Source organism: Carcharodon carcharias, chromosome 22 (genome assembly GCF_017639515.1).
Source record: "Carcharodon carcharias isolate sCarCar2 chromosome 22, sCarCar2.pri, whole genome shotgun sequence".
Taxonomy (NCBI): domain Eukaryota; kingdom Metazoa; phylum Chordata; class Chondrichthyes; order Lamniformes; family Lamnidae; genus Carcharodon; species Carcharodon carcharias.
In genome coordinates, this window is record NC_054488.1 from 22,619,465 (window position 1) to 22,639,120 (window position 19,656).

Consider the following 19,656-nt stretch of genomic DNA (forward strand, 5'->3'; position numbering starts at 1 on the left):
GCCATGGAGGAATTTGAAAACAAGGATGGGAATTTTAAAATCAAGACATTTGACCAGGAGTCAATGTATATCAGGAAGCACAGGGATGATAGGGTATCAGGACTTGATGTGAGTTAGGAAATGGGCAGTTTTGGGTGATTTCAAATTTAGAAAGAGTAGAATGTGGGAGACCAGCCAGGAGTGCATTGGAATAGTTGTGTCCAGAGATAACAAAGGCATGGATGGGTGTTTCAGCAGCAGACAAGCTGAGATATGAGCGAAGTGGAGTGATGTTATAGAGGTGGAAATAGATGGCCTCAGAGATTTAATTCCTCTGTGCAACTCCTAAGGAGCTTCATTTCTCAATTTAGAGGAGCTCTCAGTTGTAAACTCTCCCAAAGGGCTCACAATCTCTGCAGCACAATCTCTGGTACATAATCCCTGTCCTATAGACCTCCAGTCTGATCAGACACACTGGTCATTGTCTGAGGTGAAGACAAGGGATGTTGTCCAATGCTGCCACATTCTGGAAAACCAAGGGTATGCCCTTCTGTGCCAGCCCCTAGACTATCGGCAGATAATCTGTCCCAAGACACCGCACCCCCACCCTCCCTTCCTCATTAGTCTTTCTTCCTCAAGCAGCGACAATGTGACATACCCACAACAGTAAAGGACAAAAATAGTTTCAGGCTGTTTATTGTGCAGCCTTTAACAGTCCTTTTAAGGATGTATGGCTAGGTCACTCAATGCTGCTGCAAATGGGCAAAATGTGCATAGTACACAGTCAGCACAACTGTACCTTAAAATTGGATTCAAAGTTCCAGGTACAGCACTTTGAAGTTAAAGTAGCTTCCAACTTGAAGCAAGCTGGCCACCCAGCTAAACACCCCCTCATGGATGGCAAGAAACCAGCAAATTTGGGCTGATAAGTTACCCAGCTCCATTTTCAGGATGATACTGTCCCAACCAGAGCTAAAATCAGCCATTTCCCATGTAAGTCAGTATTGTGCTCTCCGCTACCCTCCAATTCCCTCTGCATTGCTTTGCTGACTCCTATCCGAGTTTAAAAAATTAGCTCACAACAATCTCAGCCAACACTCTAATTTCCCCACATTATATCCAGATGTGCTTCTTTAACTGGCACTCAGGGGAACCTGGAACCTCCCCTTTAATAAAAGCTTTTATATAGCATATCCTCCTTCACTGGTAGGGAGGGTTGGTCGAGTAACACAATTGTTACTAATGCAATGTAACCTGCACTTACCGATTTGCATAATTGTAAATGATAACCCTACTAAGAAAAGAGTTCTTAAGCACAGTGTGATTGGAATGCAGAAGGGACAATGTCTCCTTCATATCAAACTGAACATAAGTCCAACACCAAGTGATTCATAAGCTATTCAAGATGGGACAATTTCAATTTAGAATACAACACTTGTTAACTACTCATTCCAGTTATTTAAACCTAAGAGAGACAGAAGGTAGATGGAGTGATATTTAAAGTTTTGAAATGTGTAACATGCAAGTTTAATAATCTGCCCCTTTTCTTTGGCCTTTCTTGGAATTAATATGTACAAGATTAAATTTACCATCCAGTGCGGTGTATATCCGGGTTCAGAAATGAATATGTCAATTCATTTAATGATGGGAAATGCAACACAGGCAGTCAATCACCTGCACTGACCACTAAGACCAAACTCCTGACATTAATATCTGTCCCATGAATTTATGCTCCATCAGTGTTCAGCTGTAAGAAATTCACCTTATACCATGAGGCACTGTAATTGCTGTGGTTCTGATGATGGTTGCATCCTAGATGCATTGATTTTGGCTCCTTCTCTCATTTCTATTGCTGTCTCTATTTCTCTCACTCCCATTTTCTCTCTATCTACCTATATCTGTATCGCTCTCTCTCCCAGTCTCCAATTTTCCATTTCTGTCTCTCTTTCGCTCCCTGCGCTCTCCCCCTTTTTATCTCTCTCGTTTTCTTGCTCCTCTCTTTCCATCTGTATCTCCCTTTCTACTTCTCTCTCCACCCCATCCTTCTCTTTCCATCCCTAGTTTTTTCTTTCTCTCTTTACCTCCCTGTCATCCCCTTTCTAACTATGACTCTCTCTCTCTCTATTTGATCAATATTCCTGGTCTCAGTGTTCTGAATTCCCCCCTTGTTTCTCCTGCAATGTTATGGGTAATGGGGGGCAACAGGTATTTGAAGAATTCTGCTAAACCCAATGTCCTGCAGCTGATTTCACTCTCTTAAACTCAGCAGCATTCCTCACAACTGCACCGATTTCAAAAGAGTGCAGGGTCAGGATTTCCCTCTGCAACTTCAGGTACTTGAAGGGTGAGCTGTGTCATATGGTAACAACAGGGCATCTAGGAATGAGCAATGAATGCTGGCCTTGCTAGCTATACCCAACATCCCGTGAATGAAAAATGAGAGCAATTACTGATGGGTCTAGCTAATGGGAAGAGAAGTTAAATTTTGTCCCCTATGATAAAAGGAAATGAGTCAGTAGAACCTGAGTCAATTCAAAATGGTAGCTGTGGGCCATCCATACCTTTAAAATCTGTACAGAGTCATTGCTCTTCAGTGTGGTCGCCAACATTAGCCTGATCCCTCTCAGCTCAGTACACTTCTCCTCCAGTCTCGCCAAGGCAATGTCAGCCTGCTCCAGTGCGACCAGCTCTTCGTTCGTTATGTACTCGATCACTTTGTCCTGCACCTCCTCCAGCTCCTTCTTTAATGTGACAAACTTGTTGACATAGTTTGTTTGTGCCCGAGAGGCAGAGTCCTGAAATCATGAATAACTTCAATGATGTCCGTGGTTCAATCATCCATGTACTGTCCCGTTCACACACGCTTCCACTGGGCACCAGTGCCCGTGAAACCCATCCTCAGTTTAGAAGCAAAATGCGTGAGGTGTGGAAATCACTGTTTAAACTGTGCAGCCACAACCTGAAGGCTACATATATATTGGTAATTTTGTCACAATGGTGATTGCTTTAGGATGAGTGAAGATTGCTAATGACACATAACCATGATAAGAAAAAACTCCACACAAGCACATCTCCTGATATCTGCTCCAGTCACTGGTCAGTCGGGGAAGCCATCTGCTATCTTAGAAACATCTTAATGTAGTGCTTCGCGGACAATTTTCCAAATGTGACCCTCTTTTAACATATGAAAATTAATGTGACCCCAAACATCAGCAAGAACAAAACAGCAATAAAGCGGCATAGTAATATTAAGTGTATAGTTATTACAGTTTGCATATTGGATCAACAAATAAAAATACATCATATACAAATATGAAAATCTTTGTAAAAATACAGATGTTCTATGTATTTATGTATGATCCAGCAAAGCTCTCCTTATTCCCCAGTGACAAAAGACTCAAGCCCCTCATCTCCCCACATCACACTGTAATCAAACCCTCTCCCCACCCCCACACACACTGTAATCAAACCCTCTCCCCACCCCCACACACACTGTAATCAAACCCTCTCCCCACCCCCACACACACTGTAATCAGGCCCTCTCCCCACCCCCACACACACTGTAATCAGGCCCTCTCCCCACCCCCACACACACTGTAATCAAACCCTCTCCCCACCCCCACACACACTGTAATCAAACCCTCTCCCCACCCCCACACACACTGTAATCAAACCCTCTCCCCACCCCCACACACACTGTAATCAAACCCTCTCCCCACCCCCACACACACTGTAATCAAACCCTCTCCCCACCCCCACACACACTGTAATCAGGCCCTCTCCCCACCCCCACACACACTGTAATCAGGCCCTCTCCCCACCCCCACACACACTGTAATCAAACCCTCTCCCCACCCCCACACACACTGTAATCAAACCCTCTCCCCACCCCCACACACACTGTAATCAAACCCTCTCCCCACCCCCACACACACTGTAATCAAACCCTCTCCTGACCCCCACACACACTGTAATCAAACCCTCTCCCCACCCCCACACACACTGTAATCAGGCCCTCTCCCCACCCCCACACACACACTATAATCAAACCCTCTCCCCACCCCCACACACACTGTAATCAAACCCTCTCCCCACCCCCACACACACTGTAATAAGGCCCTCTCCCCACCCCCACACACACTGTAATCAAACCCTCTCCCCACCCCCACACACACTGTAATAAGGCCCTCTCCCCACCCCCACACACACTGTAATCAGGCCCTCTCCCCACCCCCACACACATTGTAATCAAACTCTCTCCCCACCCCCACACACACTGTAATCAAACCCTCTCCCCACCCCCACACACACTGTAATCAAACCCTCTCCCCACCCCCACACACACTGTAATCAGGCCCTCTCCCCACCCCCACACACACTGTAATCAAACCCTCTCCCCACCCCCACACACACTGTAATCAGGCCCTCTCCCCACCCCCACACACACTGTAATCAAACCCTCTCCCCACCCCCACACACACTGTAATCAAACCCTCTCCTGACCCCCACACACACTGTAATCAGGCCCTCTCCCCACCCCCACACACACTGTAATCAAACCCTCTCCCCACACCCCCCCACACTGTAATCAAACCCTCTCCCCACCCCCACACACATTGTAATCAAACCCTCTCCCCACCCCCACACACACTGTAATCAAACCCTCTCCCCACCCCCACACACACTGTAATCAAACCCTCTCCCCACCCCCACACACACTGTAATCAAACCCTCTCCCCACCCCCACACACACTGTAATCAAACCCTCTCCCCACCCCCACACACATTGTAATCAAACCCTCTCCCCACCCCCACACACACTGTAATCAAACCCTCTCCCCACCCCCACACACATTGTAATCAAACCCTCTCCCCACCCCCACACACACTGTAATCAAACCCTCTCCCCACCCCCACACACACTGTAATCAAACCCTCTCCCCACCCCCACACACACTGTAATCAAACCCTCTCCCCACCCCCACACACATTGTAATCAAACCCTCTCCCCACCCCCACACACACTGTAATCAAACCCTCTCCCCACCCCCACACACACTGTAATCAAACCCTCTCCCCACCCCCACACACACTGTAATCAGGCCCTCTCCCCACCCCCACACACACTGTAATCAGGCCCTCTCCCCACCCCCACACACACTGTAATCAAACCCTCTCCCCACCCCCACACACACTGTAATCAAACCCTCTCCCCACCCCCACACACACTGTAATCAAACCCCCTCCCCACCCCCATACACACTGTAATCAGGCCCTCTCCCCACCCCCACACACACTGTAATCAAACCCTCTCCCCACCCCCACACACACTGTAATCAAACCCTCTCCCCACCCCCACACACACTGTAATAAGGCCCTCTCCCCACCCCCACACACACTGTAATCAAACCCTCTCCCCACCCCCACACACACTGTAATAAGGCCCTCTCCCCACCCCCACACACACTGTAATCAGGCCCTCTCCCCACCCCCACACACATTGTAATCAAACTCTCTCCCGACCCCCACACACACTGTAATCAAACCCTCTCCCCACCCCCACACACACTGTAATCAAACCCTCTCCCCACCCCCACACACACTGTAATCAGGCCCTCTCCCCACCCCCACACACACTGTAATCAAACCCTCTCCCCACCCCCACACACACTGTAATCAGGCCCTCTCCCCACCCCCACACACACTGTAATCAGGCCCTCTCCCCACCCCCACACACACTGTAATCAAACCCTCTCCCCACCCCCACACACACTGTAATCAAACCCTCTCCTGACCCCCACACACACTGTAATCAGGCCCTCTCCCCACCCCCACACACACTGTAATCAAACCCTCTCCCCACACCCCCCCACACTGTAATCAAACCCTCTCCCCACCCCCACACACATTGTAATCAAACCCTCTCCCCACCCCCACACACACTGTAATCAAACCCTCTCCCCACCCCCACACACACTGTAATCAAACCCTCTCCCCACCCCCACACACACTGTAATCAAACCCTCTCCCCACCCCCACACACATTGTAATCAAACCCTCTCCCCACCCCCACACACATTGTAATCAAACCCTCTCCCCACCCCCACATACACTGTAATCAAACCCTCTCCCGACCCCCACACACACTGTAATCAAACCCTCTCCCGACCCCCACACACACTGTAATCAAACCCTCTCCCCACCCCCACACACACTGTAATCAGGCCCTCTCCCCACCCCCACACACACTGTAATCAAACCCTCTCCCCACCCCCACACACATTGTAATCAAACCCTCTCCCCACCCCCACACACACTGTAATCAAACCCTCTCCCCACCCCCACACACACTGTAATCAAACCCTCTCCCCACCCCCACACACACTGTAATCAAACCCTCTCCCCACCCCCACACACATTGTAATCAAACCCTCTCCCCACCCCCACACACACTGTAATCAAACCCTCTCCCCACCCCCACACACACTGTAATCAAACCCTCTCCCCACCCCCACACACATTGTAATCAGGCCCTCTCCCCACCCCCACACACACTGTAATCAAACCCTCTCCCCACCCCCACACACATTGTAATCAAACCCTCTCCCCACCCCCACACACACTGTAATCAAACCCTCTCCCCACCCCCACACACACTGTAATCAAACCCTCTCCCCACCCCCACACACACTGTAATCAAACCCTCTCCCCACCCCCACACACACTGTAATCAAACCCTCTCCCCACCCCCACACACACTGTAATCAAACCCTCTCCCCACCCCCACACACATTGTAATCAAACCCTTTCCCCACCCCCACACACACTGTAATCAAACCCTCTCCCCACCCCCACACACATTGTAATCAAACCCTCTCCCCACCCCCACACACACTGTAATCAAACCCTCTCCCCACCCCCACACACATTGTAATCAAACCCTCTCCCCACCCCCACACACATTGTAATCAAACCCTCTCCCCACCCCCACACACACTTTAATCAAACCCTCTCCCCACCCCCACACACACTGTAATCAAACCCTCTCCCCACCCCCACACACACTGTAATCAGGCCCTCTCCCCACCCCCACACACACTGTAATCAGGCCCTCTCCCCACCCCCACACACAATGTAATCAAACCCTCTCCCCACCCCCACACACACTGTAATCAAACCCTCTCCTGACCCCCACACACACTGTAATCAGGCCCTCTCCCCACCCCCACACACACTGTAATCAAACCCTCTCCCCACACCCCCCCACACTGTAATCAAACCCTCTCCCCACCCCCACACACATTGTAATCAAACCCTCTCCCCACCCCCACACACACTGTAATCAAACCCTCTCCCCACCCCCACACACACTGTAATCAAACCCTCTCCCCACCCCCACACACACTGTAATCAAACCCTCTCCCCACCCCCACACACATTGTAATCAAACCCTCTCCCCACCCCCACACACATTGTAATCAAACCCTCTCCCCACCCCCACATACACTGTAATCAAACTCTCTCCCGACCCCCACACACACTGTAATCAAACCCTCTCCCGACCCCCACACACACTGTAATCAAACCCTCTCCCCACCCCCACACACACTGTAATCAGGCCCTCTCCCCACCCCCACACACACTGTAATCAAACCCTCTCCCCACCCCCACACACATTGTAATCAAACCCTCTCCCCACCCCCACACACACTGTAATCAAACCCTCTCCCCACCCCCACACACACTGTAATCAAACCCTCTCCCCACCCCCACACACACTGTAATCAAACCCTCTCCCCACCCCCACACACATTGTAATCAAACCCTCTCCCCACCCCCACACACACTGTAATCAAACCCTCTCCCCACCCCCACACACACTGTAATCAAACCCTCTCCCCACCCCCACACACATTGTAATCAGGCCCTCTCCCCACCCCCACACACACTGTAATCAAACCCTCTCCCCACCCCCACACACATTGTAATCAAACCCTCTCCCCACCCCCACACACACTGTAATCAGGCCCTCTCCCCACCCCCACACACACTGTAATCAAACCCTCTCCCCACCCCCACACACACTGTAATCAAACCCTCTCCCCACCCCCACACACACTGTAATCAAACCCTCTCCCCACCCCCACACACACTGTAATCAAACCCTCTCCCCACCCCCACACACATTGTAATCAAACCCTTTCCCCACCCCCACACACACTGTAATCAAACCCTCTCCCCACCCCCACACACATTGTAATCAAACCCTCTCCCCACCCCCACACACACTGTAATCAAACCCTCTCCCCACCCCCACACACATTGTAATCAAACCCTCTCCCCACACCCACACACATTGTAATCAAACCCTCTCCCCACCCCCACACACACTGTAATCAAACCCTCTCCCCACCCCCACACACACTGTAATCAAACCCTCTCCCCACCCCCACACACACTGTAATCAGGCCCTCTCCCCACCCCCACACACACTGTAATCAAACCCTCTCCCCACCCCCACACACACTGTAATCAAACCCTCTCCTGACCCCCACACACACTGTAATCAAACCCTCTCCCCACCCCCACACACATTGTAATCAGGCCCTCTCCCCACCCCCCCACACATACTGTAATCAAACCCTCTCCCCACCCCCACACACACTGTAATCAAACCCTCTCCCCACCCCCACACACACTGTAATCAGGCCCTCTCCCCACCCCCACACACACTGTAATCAAACCCTCTCCTGACCCCCACACACATTGTAATCAGGCCCTCTCCCGACCCCCACACACACTGTAATCAAACCCTCTCCCCACCCCCACACACATTGTAATCAAACCCTCTCCCCACCCCCACACACACTGTAATCAAACCCTCTCCTGACCCCCACACACACTGTAATCAAACCCTCTCCTGACCCCCACACACACTGTAATCAAACCCTCTCCCCACCCCCACACACATTGTAATCAAACCCTCTCCCCACCCCCACACACACTGTAATCAAACCCTCTCCCCACCCCCACACACACTGTAATCAAACCCTCTCCCCAGCCCCACACACACTGTAATCAGGCCCTCTCCCCACCCCCACACACACTGTAATCAGGCCCTCTCCCCACCCCCACACACACTGTAATCAAACCCTCTCCCCACCCCCACACACACTGTAATCAAACCCTCTCCCCACCCCCACACACACTGTAATCAAACCCTCTCCCCACCCCCACACACACTGTAATCAAACCCTCTCCCCACCCCCACACACACTGTAATCAAACCCTCTCCTGACCCCCACACACACTGTAATCAAACCCTCTCCCCACCCCCACACACACTGTAATCAAACCCTCTCCCCACCCCCACACACACTGTAATCAAACCCTCTCCCCACCCCCACACACACTGTAATCAAACCCTCTCCCCACCCCCACACACATTGTAATCAAACCCTCTCCCCACCCCCACACACACTGTAATCAGGCCCTCTCCCCACCCCCACACACACTGTAATCAGGCCCTCTCCCCACCCCCACACACACTGTAATCAAACCCTCTCCTGACCCCCACACACACTGTAATCAAACCCTCTCCCCACCCCCACACACACTGTAATCAGGCCCTCTCCCCACCCCCACACACACTGTAATCAAACCCTCTCCCCACCCCCACACACACTGTAATCAAACCCTCTCCCCACCCCCACACACACTGTAATAAGGCCCTCTCCCCACCCCCACACACACTGTAATCAAACCCTCTCCCCACCCCCACACACACTGTAATAAGGCCCTCTCCCCACCCCCACACACACTGTAATCAGGCCCTCTCCCCACCCCCACACACATTGTAATCAAACTCTCTCCCGACCCCCACACACACTGTAATCAAACCCTCTCCCCACCCCCACACACACTGTAATCAGACCCTCTCCCCACCCCCACACACACTGTAATCAGGCCCTCTCCCCACCCCCACACACACTGTAATCAAACCCTCTCCCCACCCCCACACACACTGTAATCAGGCCCTCTCCCCACCCCCACACACACTGTAATCAGGCCCTCTCCCCACCCCCACACACACTGTAATCAAACCCTCTCCCCACCCCCACACACACTGTAATCAAACCCTCTCCTGACCCCCACACACACTGTAATCAGGCCCTCTCCCCACCCCCACACACACTGTAATCAAACCCTCTCCCCACACCCCCCCACACTGTAATCAAACCCTCTCCCCACCCCCACACACATTGTAATCAAACCCTCTCCCCACCCCCACACACACTGTAATCAAACCCTCTCCCCACCCCCACACACACTGTAATCAAACCCTCTCCCCACCCCCACACACACTGTAATCAAACCCTCTCCCCACCCCCACACACATTGTAATCAAACCCTCTCCCCACCCCCACACACATTGTAATCAAACCCTCTCCCCACCCCCACATACACTGTAATCAAACTCTCTCCCGACCCCCACACACACTGTAATCAAACCCTCTCCCGACCCCCACACACACTGTAATCAAACCCTCTCCCCACCCCCACACACACTGTAATCAGGCCCTCTCCCCACCCCCACACACACTGTAATCAAACCCTCTCCCCACCCCCACACACATTGTAATCAAACCCTCTCCCCACCCCCACACACACTGTAATCAAACCCTCTCCCCACCCCCACACACACTGTAATCAAACCCTCTCCCCACCCCCACACACACTGTAATCAAACCCTCTCCCCACCCCCACACACATTGTAATCAAACCCTCTCCCCACCCCCACACACACTGTAATCAAACCCTCTCCCCACCCCCACACACACTGTAATCAAACCCTCTCCCCACCCCCACACACATTGTAATCAGGCCTTCTCCCCACCCCCACACACACTGTAATCAAACCCTCTCCCCACCCCCACACACATTGTAATCAAACCCTCTCCCCACCCCCACACACACTGTAATCAAACCCTCTCCCCACCCCCACACACACTGTAATCAAACCCTCTCCCCACCCCCACACACACTGTAATCAAACCCTCTCCCCACCCCCACACACACTGTAATCAAACCCTCTCCCCACCCCCACACACACTGTAATCAAACCCTCTCCCCACCCCCACACACATTGTAATCAAACCCTTTCCCCACCCCCACACACACTGTAATCAAACCCTCTCCCCACCCCCACACACATTGTAATCAAACCCTCTCCCCACCCCCACACACACTGTAATCAAACCCTCTCCCCACCCCCACACACATTGTAATCAAACCCTCTCCCCACCCCCACACACATTGTAATCAAACCCTCTCCCCACCCCCACACACACTGTAATCAAACCCTCTCCCCACCCCCACACACACTGTAATCAAACCCTCTCCCCACCCCCACACACACTGTAATCAGGCCCTCTCCCCACCCCCACACACACTGTAATCAGGCCCTCTCCCCACCCCCACACACACTGTAATCAAACCCTCTCCCCACCCCCACACACACTGTAATCAAACCCTCTCCTGACCCCCACACACACTGTAATCAGGCCCTCTCCCCACCCCCACACACACTGTAATCAAACCCTCTCCCCACACCCCCCCACACTGTAATCAAACCCTCTCCCCACCCCCACACACATTGTAATCAAACCCTCTCCCCACCCCCACACACACTGTAATCAAACCCTCTCCCCACCCCCACACACACTGTAATCAAACCCTCTCCCCACCCCCACACACACTGTAATCAAACCCTCTCCCCACCCCCACACACATTGTAATCAAACCCTCTCCCCACCCCCACACACATTGTAATCAAACCCTCTCCCCACCCCCACATACACTGTAATCAAACTCTCTCCCGACCCCCACACACACTGTAATCAAACCCTCTCCCGACCCCCACACACACTGTAATCAAACCCTCTCCCCACCCCCACACACACTGTAATCAGGCCCTCTCCCCACCCCCACACACACTGTAATCAAACCCTCTCCCCACCCCCACACACATTGTAATCAAACCCTCTCCCCACCCCCACACACACTGTAATCAAACCCTCTCCCCACCCCCACACACACTGTAATCAAACCCTCTCCCCACCCCCACACACACTGTAATCAAACCCTCTCCCCACCCCCACACACATTGTAATCAAACCCTCTCCCCACCCCCACACACACTGTAATCAAACCCTCTCCCCACCCCCACACACACTGTAATCAAACCCTCTCCCCACCCCCACACACATTGTAATCAGGCCCTCTCCCCACCCCCACACACACTGTAATCAAACCCTCTCCCCACCCCCACACACATTGTAATCAAACCCTCTCCCCACCCCCACACACACTGTAATCAAACCCTCTCCCCACCCCCACACACACTGTAATCAAACCCTCTCCCCACCCCCACACACACTGTAATCAAACCCTCTCCCCACCCCCACACACACTGTAATCAAACCCTCTCCCCACCCCCACACACACTGTAATCAAACCCTCTCCCCACCCCCACACACATTGTAATCAAACCCTTTCCCCACCCCCACACACACTGTAATCAAACCCTCTCCCCACCCCCACACACATTGTAATCAAACCCTCTCCCCACCCCCACACACACTGTAATCAAACCCTCTCCCCACCCCCACACACATTGTAATCAAACCCTCTCCCCACCCCCACACACATTGTAATCAAACCCTCTCCCCACCCCCACACACACTGTAATCAAACCCTCTCCCCACCCCCACACACACTGTAATCAAACCCGCTCCCCACCCCCACACACACTGTAATCAGGCCCTCTCCCCACCCCCACACACACTGTAATCAAACCCTCTCCCCACCCCCACACACACTGTAATCAAACCCTCTCCAGACCCCCACACACACTGTAATCAAACCCTCTCCCCACCCCCACACACATTGTAATCAGGCCCTCTCCCCACCCCCCCACACATACTGTAATCAAACCCTCTCCCCACCCCCACACACACTGTAATCAAACCCTCTCCCCACCCCCACACACACTGTAATCAGGCCCTCTCCCCACCCCCACACACACTGTAATCAAACCCTCTCCTGACCCCCACACACATTGTAATCAGGCCCTCTCCCGACCCCCACACACACTGTAATCAAACCCTCTCCCCACCCCCACACACATTGTAATCAAACCCTCTCCCCACCCCCACACACACTGTAATCAAACCCTCTCCTGACCCCCACACACACTGTAATCAAACCCTCTCCTGACCCCCACACACACTGTAATCAAACCCTCTCCCCACCCCCACACACATTGTAATCAAACCCTCTCCCCACCCCCACACACACTGTAATCAAACCCTCTCCCCACCCCCACACACACTGTAATCAAACCCTCTCCCCACCCCCACACACACTGTAATCAGGCCCTCTCCCCACCCCCACACACACTGTAATCAGGCCCTCTCCCCACCCCCACACACACTGTAATCAAACCCTCTCCCCACCCCCACACACACTGTAATCAAACCCTCTCCCCACCCCCACACACACTGTAATCAAACCCTCTCCCCACCCCCACACACACTGTAATCAAACCCTCTCCCCACCCCCACACACACTGTAATCAAACCCTCTCCTGACCCCCACACACACTGTAATCAAACCCTCTCCCCACCCCCACACACACTGTAATCAAACCCTCTCCCCACCCCCACACACACTGTAATCAAACCCTCTCCCCACCCCCACACACACTGTAATCAAACCCTCTCCCCACCCCCACACACATTGTAATCAAACCCTCTCCCCACCCCCACACACACTGTAATCAGGCCCTCTCCCCACCCCCACACACACTGTAATCAGGCCCTCTCCCCACCCCCACACACACTGTAATCAAACCCTCTCCCCACCCCCACACACACTGTAATCAAACCCTCTCCCCACCCCCACACACACTGTAATAAGGCCCTCTCCCCACCCCCACACACACTGTAATCAAACCCTCTCCCCACCCCCACACACACTGTAATAAGGCCCTCTCCCCACCCCCACACACACTGTAATCAGGCCCTCTCCCCACCCCCACACACATTGTAATCAAACTCTCTCCCGACCCCCACACACACTGTAATCAGGCCCTCTCCCCACCCCCACACACACTGTAATCAAACCCTCTCCCCACCCCCACACACACTGTAATCAAACCCTCTCCCCACCCCCACACACACTGTAATCAAACCCTCTCCCCACCCCCACACACACTGTAATCAAACCCTCTCCCCACTCCCACACACACTGTAATCAGGCCCTCTCCCCACCCCCACACACACTGTAATCAAACCCTCTCCCCACCCCCACACACACTGTAATCAGGCCCTCTCCCACCCCCACACACACTGTAATCAAACCCTCTCCCCACCCCCACACACACTGTAATCAAACCCTCTCCTGACCCCCACACACACTGTAATCAGGCCCTCTCCCCACCCCCACACACATTGTAATCAAACCCTCTCCCCACCCCCACACACACTGTAATCAAACCCTCTCCCCACCCCCACACACATTGTAATCAAACCCTCTCCCCACCCCCACACACACTGTAATCAAACCCTCTCCCCACCCCCACACACATTGTAATCAGGCCCTCTCCCCACCCCCACACACACTGTAATCAAACCCTCTCCCCACCCCCACACACACTGTAATCAAACCCTCTCCCCACCCCCCACACACATTGTAATCAAACCCTCTCCCCACCCCCACACACACTGTAATCAAACCCTCTCCCCACCCCCACACACATTGTAATCAGGCCCTCTCCCCACCCCCACACACACTGTAATCAAACCCTCTCCCCACCCCCACACACATTGTAATCAAACCCTCTCCCCACCCCCACACACACTGTAATCAAACCCTCTCCCCACCCCCACACACACTGTAATCAAACCCTCTCCCCACCCCCACACACACTGTAATCAAACCCTCTCCCCACCCCCACACACACTGTAATCAAACCCTCTCCCCACCCCCACACACACTGTAATCAAACCCTCTCCCCACCCCCACACACACTGTAATCAAACCCTCTCCCCACCCCCACACACATTGTAATCAGGCCCTCTCCCCACCCCCACACACACTGTAATCAAACCCTCTCCCCACCCCCACACACATTGTAATCAAACCCTCTCCCCACCCCCACACACACTGTAATCAAACCCTCTCCCCACCCCCACACACACTGTAATCAAACCCTCTCCCCACCCCCACACACACTGTAATCAAACCCTCTCCCCACCCCCACACACACTGTAATCAAACCCTCTCCCCACCCCCACACACACTGTAATCAAACCCTCTCCCCACCCCCACACACATTGTAATCAAACCCTCTCCCCACCCCCACACACACTGTAATCAGGCCCTCTCCCCACCCCCACACACACTGTAATCAGGCCCTCTCCTGACCCCCACACACATTGTAATCAAACCCTCTCCCCACCCCCACACACACTGTAATCAAACCCTCTCCCCACCCCCACACACACTGTAATCAAACCCTCTCCTGACCCCCACACACATTGTAATCAGGCCCTCTCCCGACCCCCACACACACTGTAATCAAACCCTCTCCCCACCCCCACACACACTGTAATCAAACCCTCTCCTGACCCCCACACACACTGTAATCAGGCCCTCTCCCCACCCCCACACACACTGTAATCAAACCCTCTCCTGACCCCCACACACACTGTAATCAAACCCTCTCCTGACCCCCACACACACTGTAATCAGGCCCTCTCCCCACCCCCACACACACTGTAATCAAACCCTCTCCCCAGCCCCACACACACTGTAATCAAACCCTCTCCTGACCCCCACACACACTGTAATCAGGCCCTCTCCCCACCCCCACACACATTGTAATCAAACTCTCTCCCCACCCCCACACACACTGTAATCAAACCCTCTCCCCACCCCCACACACACTGTAATCAAACCCTCTCCCCACCCCCACACACACTGTAATCAAACCCTCTCCCCACCCCCACACACACTGTAATCAAACCCTCTCCTGACCCCCACACACACTGTAATCAAACCCTCTCCCCACCCCCACACACATTGTAATCAGGCCCTCTCCCCACCCCCCCACACATACTGTAATCAGGCCCTCTCCCGACCCCCACACACACTGTAATCAGGCCCTCTCCCCACCCCCAAACACACTGTAATCAAACCCTCTCCCCACCCCCACACACATTGTAATCAGGCCCTCTCCCCACCCCCCCACACATACTGTAATCAGGCCCTCTCCCGACCCCCACACACACTGTAATCAGGCCCTCTCCCCACCCCCAAACACACTGTAATCAAACCCTCTCCCCACCCCCACACACACATACTGTAATCAAACCCTCTCCCCACCCCCACACACACATACTGTAATCAGGCCCTCTGTCCTTAAGCATAAACCAGTTGGGTTTTTATGACAAGCTTCATGGTCACTTGTACTGACACCAGCTTTTTTTTCTGCACTGCATTCAAATTCTCAAACTTCCTTGATGAAACTATGTACTCACAACTGGATTACTAGTCCAGTAACATAACCACTACACTACTGTACATATATATTGATTAGCCTATTCACCCTCAAATTGTGCCATGGATTCTTTAGCATTCATCTGAACTGGCAGACTGGGCATTGGTTTAACATCTCATCTAAAAGTTGGCACCTCTGACAGTACAGCACTCCCTCAGTGTTAGCCTAGATAAGAGATGAAGGAGAACCCCTCTGCTCTTCTTCAAAATGGTACCATGGGATCCTTTACATCCACTTGAAAGAACGTTGGTTAGTGATTGCTGGATTGTCAAAATTGTTGGAGAGTAAGATCAAGGCACAGTTTAAAATGGATGCCCAACCTGAACCCTCTCTTCTTCCACTAGGCAGCTTAGGCTAAAGCTGAGAATCATGGAATCAATTCTCTGCAGTCTCTGACTTGAGCCCATGATTCGCTGGACCAAAGCCGAGACTAGAACCAACCAATCGAAGTTGTCAGCAGCAATACTTACAGCTGTGAGTTGCATGCTCAAGGGGAATCACAGTGTGACTTAAACACCTCCCTCGTAACAGCCTGCCTGGTTAAATAAAACCAGTGGATAAGAAGAGAACAAAAAAAAAAGTCACAAGTCCCAGAGAATTTTCCTGGAATCCTGGTTTTTATTTAATCCCTCAGTTAATATCACTAAAGAATATTACTTCAGTAAACATTGATAAGCTAAGTGTGTTTCTATTTTTAAAATGATAAAATTGGCAGTCTACAGTGCTCAGGATAGGAGAAAGGGCAAAGTACATTAGAGAGTATTGGTTAGATGAAACCAATTTTGAGCTTTAAAAGCCTGTAGATGGTTGAAGGAAGGGAAGACTGAAGAGGTGAGGCATTCCAGTCACACGGAGTTTACAGCACAGTAACATGTATTTGATCCAAATGATCTATGCCAGTCTTCATGTTCCACATGAGCCTCTTCCCACTCTAATTAACTCATCCCTGTTCCTAATACCCTCGATTCCCCTCTCTCTCTTTCGTTGCTTCAAACATCCATGTGGCAGAGGGTTCCATATCTCTGTTTCCTGTGGAGTTTGAGGTCCAACGTGGGAATGAGCCTCAATGTAAATACGGGGCAAATGAAGAGACCTGGACGGAGTACTTGCAGTATAGCAGGACCAAGAAGGGAAGATTCAAAGGGGCATTAATCACAGTACTACTAATAAAATAGATGGACAAGAGAGATTGTAAGAAATAGAAAAGAGAGAAGGAACATCTGTAAATCATTAGGGGGCCAGAAATTTATTTAGTTCTATTATCATTGCACATTCCAGGAGAGCTGAGGCTTTTAATGTCACTCTTGTCTTTCCTTTTTTCATCCACAGTATATTTCCAGCATTTCCTGTTTTCATCATTAAAACTATGCTCTTCCCAAGGAAAAGCATTATAAAAATTAGAATAATCACTACCTTAATGGAAATCTTCTGCTGTTTGAGTGTATCGATTAACCCTTCTGTCTTCTTTACTTGGCGCTCCATCTCCTCATGTTTAGCCACAAGTTCCTTCTGAAATATTTTAATAGAGAGTAAATAAGTTAATTAATTCTAACTTTGGTTCAATGGGTGGCAATCTTGCCTTGGAGTCATAAGGTTGTGTATCCATGCCAATGTAAGGGAGGGATGCACTGGCTGAGGTGCCACCTTTTGGATGAGGCATTAAACCAAGTCCCACCTGCAGTCTCAGGTCAATATAAAAGATCCTATGGCAGCATTTGAAGAAGGGCAGGTCAGTTCTCCCTGTTGACCTGGTCAATATTTATTCCATAACCAACATCACTAAAATAAATTCTCTGGTTATTATCACCTTGCTGTTTGTGCAACATTGCTGTGTGTAATTTGGCTGCAGTGTTTCCTCTAATACAACAATAACTCCAAATATTCTTCATTGGCTGTGAAGCTCTTTGGATGTCCCATGGTCATGAAAGGTGCTATATAAATGCAAATTCCTTCTGAGTGTAAGGTAAATGATTGCGTTAATTGTTAGCGTTGTAAACCATTGCATTGTCAGAGAAGACGCCCGTATTCTCCATCATGTAACAGCTGCCAGTGTGTACTTTTATATATAATGTAGATTTGTACATAGGTCACTGTGTAAACGTTCCCTAAGACGATTGTCATATTAAAATATCCATTAAGTAGTTGTCACACTTACCTGCTATAATTCCCAGTAGCTCCAAAAGGGAATTCCCGATTAGGAATTCCCAGCTTAATATAAGATTTCAGTAGTAACAGTTCCCTACCACACTAGAAGGCTCTGATTGCACGAGGGTACTTGTGCAGAGCTCCAGATAGATAGCAAGGGGAAAGAGAGAGATATCAGGAAACAGAGAAATTAGGGGACTGGGGAGAGAAATTGGGGAAAAAAGACATCACAGAACACAGAGCTCAAAGAGAGAAAAGGAGATTGAAGAAGAAAAGGACAGAGAAGCAGAAAGTTCATAGCAACAGTGAGGAAGATGTTAAGATCAGGTAAAGAACGGGCTCAACATTAGCACTGCCAGAGATCTATTACCATACAAAAAATCCTCCTGAACTCTACGGCACTAGCCTCATGTGCACTCCCATCCTTTCCCCTCCTTACCCCACTATTGGTGGCCATGCCTTCAGCCATTTAGACCCTATGCTTTGGGATTCCCTGGCAAAATCTACTGCCTCTCCACATTTCTCTGCTCTGTTAGCACCCTCCTTAAAACACATCCCTTTAACTTGTTGCCACCCCTCTTAATGTCTCCTTCTTAGGTTCAGTGTCCATTTTTATCTGATTACACCTTTGTGAAATGCCTTGGGACATTTTACTATGTTAAATACATTTTATTAATCCAAGTTCTCATTGAATTAAAAAGGACATTCTTGGGATGTGTACTGGCTAGGTCAGCATTTATTGCCCATTCCTAATTGCCCTCAAGAAGGTGGTAATGAACTGCCTTGAACCTCTGCAGTCCTTGTGGTGTAGGTACACCCAAAGTGCTGTTAGGAAGGGAGTTCCAGGATGTTGACCCAGTGACAGTGATATATCTTCAACACAGGATGATGTGTAACTTATTAACTTG

At 51.2% G+C, this 19,656-nt stretch overlaps 1 protein-coding gene across 2 annotated transcripts in view; it reads right to left on the minus strand.

Annotated features, from left to right (window-relative positions):
* Positions 1-19,656, minus strand: part of LOC121293960 (tripartite motif-containing protein 65-like) — a 47,442-nt gene that overhangs the window by 16,730 nt on the left and 11,056 nt on the right. For both annotated transcript variants that reach the window (XM_041217449.1, XM_041217448.1), the window contains exons 2-3: positions 18,017-18,112; positions 2,541-2,774 (exon numbers count right to left, since the gene is read on the minus strand). In XM_041217449.1, the coding sequence (XP_041073383.1) occupies positions 2,541-2,774; positions 18,017-18,112 (330 nt within the window). The remainder of the gene's footprint in view (positions 1-2,540; positions 2,775-18,016; positions 18,113-19,656) is intronic.